This window comes from Plasmodium reichenowi, chromosome 2 (assembly GCF_001601855.1).
Source record: "Plasmodium reichenowi strain SY57 chromosome 2, whole genome shotgun sequence".
Taxonomy (NCBI): domain Eukaryota; phylum Apicomplexa; class Aconoidasida; order Haemosporida; family Plasmodiidae; genus Plasmodium; species Plasmodium reichenowi.
Window position 1 is genome coordinate 132,704 of NC_033647.1, and position 4,731 is coordinate 137,434.

At 18.9% G+C, this 4,731-nt stretch overlaps 2 protein-coding genes across 2 annotated transcripts; both read left to right on the forward strand.

The window, feature by feature from the left end:
• Positions 1-388: 388 nt before the first annotated feature.
• PRSY57_0204700 (hypothetical protein) lies at positions 389-2,308 on the forward strand (the record flags this gene model as incomplete). Its single annotated transcript, XM_012905483.2, has 1 exon — positions 389-2,308. The coding sequence occupies one exon, from the start codon at positions 389-391 to the stop codon at positions 2,306-2,308; it is 1,920 nt and encodes a 639-aa protein (XP_012760937.1).
• Positions 2,309-3,474: 1,166 nt separating this feature from the next.
• PRSY57_0204800 (hypothetical protein) lies at positions 3,475-4,731 on the forward strand (the record flags this gene model as incomplete). Its single annotated transcript, XM_012905484.2, has 5 exons — positions 3,475-3,568; positions 3,710-3,810; positions 3,939-4,023; positions 4,299-4,527; positions 4,646-4,731. Coding segments are annotated over 5 exons (595 nt in total), but the record flags the coding sequence as incomplete, so codon positions are not given.

Below are 4,731 nucleotides of genomic sequence, written 5' to 3' on the forward strand. Positions count from 1 at the left end.
ATATATATTTATTTATATAGTATTACATTATTATATATATTTAATCGTGGGTATTTTAACTTTCCGTGTGCTAGCCAAATGAACATTTTTATGTGCATACCTCAAATGGAAAAAAAAAAAAAAAAGAAGAAAAAATAAAAAGTGAAATTTTGAATATTTTAAATATTAGAACTAAATTCTAAGAAAAATGTAAAAAGAAAAAAAAAAAATATATAATATATATTATATATATATATATATATATATATACATATATGTGTTATTTTATTTTTTTTTTTTTCTCCTTTCGTGTTCTGACAATTTCGCTCTCATATATAATATATATATATATATATATTTTTTTTTTTTTATTTTATTTTATTTAATTTTTTTGTATTGTTTATAAGAAATGGGGTTCGTTAAGGCCGAAGAGTTCATAAATCACTACATGAGAGTTAACAAAGAAATAAAAGAACTATCAAATAGAAAAAATGAAGAGTTTAAATTTAATATTTTTATATTTTATTACAACAATATCGATTCTATATGTACGGAACATATATTACATTTCCATAAGAACTTGAAAAGGGAAATTAATGTATTTAGTTATGGTGTTGAGAAAAAAGAAGACTTGATAAAATTTTTTAATAAACATAATGATATATATTCAAAAAATAAAGATTATTATCGTGATTATTTCTTTCAAGTAATATTAATAGGTATATGTTCACATATAAATACAGATACAAGTATATATGAAGATATCGAAAAGTTTTTTAGTAATTTATTAAGTAAAACATATTTAGGTTATTTGAAATTTTTTGTTATAGATAATAAAAGACCATTCCATGAAATCTTTTTTAATAATGATAAATGGGAACTAGTATTGAATGAATTAGAACATAATGAAATTATGACAATTTATAATAATAAAAAAAATAATGATAAGAAAAAGTTGTATTCTAAATATTATGATAATTATTATATAGTCAAAGAAGAAAATAAATGTTTATCCTTAATGGTATACCCATTTATACAATGTGCTGGTGAAGATGATGCATCAGCAATTATATTTATTTCTAGTATATCCTTAATGTCCTATTTAAAGACTGAACAAATTACATATGATTATTATAATAAAGAAATAAAAAATTTACATAATGATTCTTTAAATATTTCTAATGGACATTTTTTGTCATTTGATTCAGAGAGAGGGTTACTACCTATGTTATCTTTTATATCTTTAAATGAAGCCTTAGAAATAGATGAACGTATATATATATATGATCATAAAAATGTTAAAAATACTTTTAATCAAATACGAACAATGTGCCATATAGAAATTAAAGATTTTACTGGCAACTTTAGACAACTAGATTTAAAAAAACAAAATGAAATATTAATAAAATTAAAAAACTTTATTAAAATAATAAAACCTATGAATACCTTAGCTTGGAAAAGAAGAACATATGTTCTATATAATAGTGATAGTTTCTATTTCTTAATTATACTCATACATATATATATTAATCGAATTAAAAAAATGGATACATATCTATATAATTGTTTAAAAACATCAGATTTCTTGTATAATATTTATAAAGATAGATTAAAACAATCAGAAATCTATGATAAACTTATTGAAAAACATTTACATAAAAATGCAGCAAATTATTTAAGTATACTTATCAAAAAAGTTATGGAAAGTCATAAAAAATCCATATCCATAACATCTACTTTTAAAATATATATGGACATCTTCCAAACACCAAGAAACTCATATACACATCCATTTGAATTAAAACTAATATCCAATATGTTCTCTTCTTTCCAGTCATATTGTGTTGATAAATATAAAACCTATCATCTTATTGTATGTAATATAATCGATTCGGACGATACCATATTATATGGTTTCGCACCTTTAAATAAGAGAGATTACTGGCCCCTCATATTTTCGAAAATAGCTTATACAAACGCCGAACAAATTAATTATGACACATTAACTGATGTAAATACTATAAAAATAAGAAAAACAGATTTGAAATTTTTACTAGATGAAATTAAGGATGTATTCAGGGGAATTATTAAACATGATTATAAAAAGGAACTACAAGCCAACCTAAAAGGCAACGACCATGATGGAGATGAAGATGAAGATGAAGATGAAGAAGATGATCAAGAAAATGAAGACGAAGAACTAGAAGAAGACGATATAATTCAAGAGGATTTGTTGGGGGATCAGCAAGATGAAGATTTGATGGACCAAAATGCTAACCATCATGAAATTCATGAAGATGACGACAACGAACATACTGAGCCCAACTAAAACAATAAATAAAAAATAAAAAATAAAAATAAAAATAAAAATATATATATATATATATATATATATATATATATATATATATATATGTATCCATATGTATATTACCAAGTCCTTCTACTCATGTGCCTTAAATCCATTTCATATTAAAGACATAATGATTACTGTCACATATACAATATTCCTTTATTTTTTTCCCTTTTTGATGTTATACATTTTATTTTATTTTATTTTATTTTTTTTTTTTTTGTCCATTAAATTATAATATGTGTATTAACACATATAATATATTATATATATATTACATATATTATAATTATATTTGTTCATATGTTAATTTAACTTTTTTTATTTAATTTACATAAAAAAATATATGAATGTGGTGTTTTCATTTTTTATACCTTTTTAATATATATTTTTTACTATTATTATTTTTTTTTTTAAATATATGTATGTATAATATATATATATATATATATATTATATTATATATTTCATCCATTATTTATTATATTATTTTTAAATATTCTTTAAACATATATAATTTCTTGACAATATGTATTTATTTTTTTTATTTTTTTTATTTTTTTTATTTTTTCTTCTTTATAATCTTTTTAATTAACTTTGAATTTTTTTTACTGTAACATTTTTCATGAGCAAGTATATACTATACATACGATCGATGAAAAAAAAAAAAAAAATATATATAAATATTTATATATATATATATATAACATATAATATATATATTAATATATATATATAATAACATTGTATTTATTTAATTATTGAAATTTTCTTTCTTTTCTCGTTTCCTTTGTTTTATTTTATCCCATTTTTTAATTTTTTTTATTATATAATTTTTTTGTTTAGATAATGAATCATAAAAAATATTTTCTTTAAGAATTATCATCTATTTTTAAAGATGTTATAAAAGAAAAAAAAAAAAATAATAATAAAATAAATAATAAAATATTTTCTTATGAATTTATTTTTAACCCATTTTAAATATCATGATCTATTATTAAATTATAAATCGTTCAAACTAAGGTTAAAAATAAAAAAAAAGAGAGGAAAAAAAAAAAAAAAGAGGAAAAAACAAAAAACAAACAGTTTATATATATGTTTATTTTTTTCCCCTTAAAAAATTTTTAACATTCTTATTTTAAATGAATGAACTCCTAAATAGTAACGCCACCATCATTTGTAATAACATCCCTATTCATATTAATCGTTTTGAAATTACTGAGATATTTAGTAAATGTAATAATGTTCTTATAAATAAAATGAAAGACACATGGAAATATTTGAAATCCTTAAAAGGAGAAAAATAATTATATATATATATATATATATATTTATTTATTTATTTATCTCTTCTTTTTTTTTATTTTAATTGTTCAGATGGTCCTTTATTAGGTCAAGGCATATATTTTGGAAAAAAAAACAGCAACTTTTTTTTTGTAAAATATGTTCATCTTAAGGATGCAATAAAAGCTTACGAAGTAATATATATAAATATGTATAAAATATATATTTATATATTAAAGAACATATCATTCTCTTCAATTTAATTATTTTTAAATACTTTTTCTTATATCTTTTTCATTTTCTTTTTTATATTTTATGTTAGAATTTAAAAAATGAAAAGGAATGTGAACATGATTTCAAATTATCATTTAGCAAAAATGATGAGATAAAATATAAAGCTTTAAAAGGTAATTTACATAAATGAATACATTTTATTGTATATATAGATTAATAAAATTTAACATGATATGTGCATAAATAAACAAATAAATATACATATATATATATATATATATATATATATATATATATAAAATAAAGAATTTAAAGAATATAAAAAATATGAAACAATAAAATAAGTTTATTATAATGTTCAAATTATGCAACATAATGTTAAGTCATATATATATAAATATATATATATATATATATATATTTTTTTTTTTTTTTTTTTCTTGTGAAGGAAATAAGAAAGCTATTGAAGAATTAAAAAACATTTATAAACAAAATGATGAATTAAAAAGTCAAGACGACATAGGTAATTATATCCTGAACGAAATAAACGAACAAAACAATGAGCAATTGAAAAAAAAGAAGAAAGAAAAAGAAATGGAGAAAAAAAAAGATAAATCTTTCATCTTAAATTTGTTAACCAATATTGATGAGACAAAAGAAAATGAGCAAGACATCAAGTATAAAAAATGGAAGAAAATATAAATCATAATCATCAAAATATATATATATATATATATATATATATATATATATATATATTTATATATATATTTTTTTCTTTCACACTTTTTATAGGTTAAAGGAGGAACTGAAAAATTATGTTAATCTAAATTCTCTATGTTCTTATCATTTTGATGAAAATAATAAATATGATAATTATT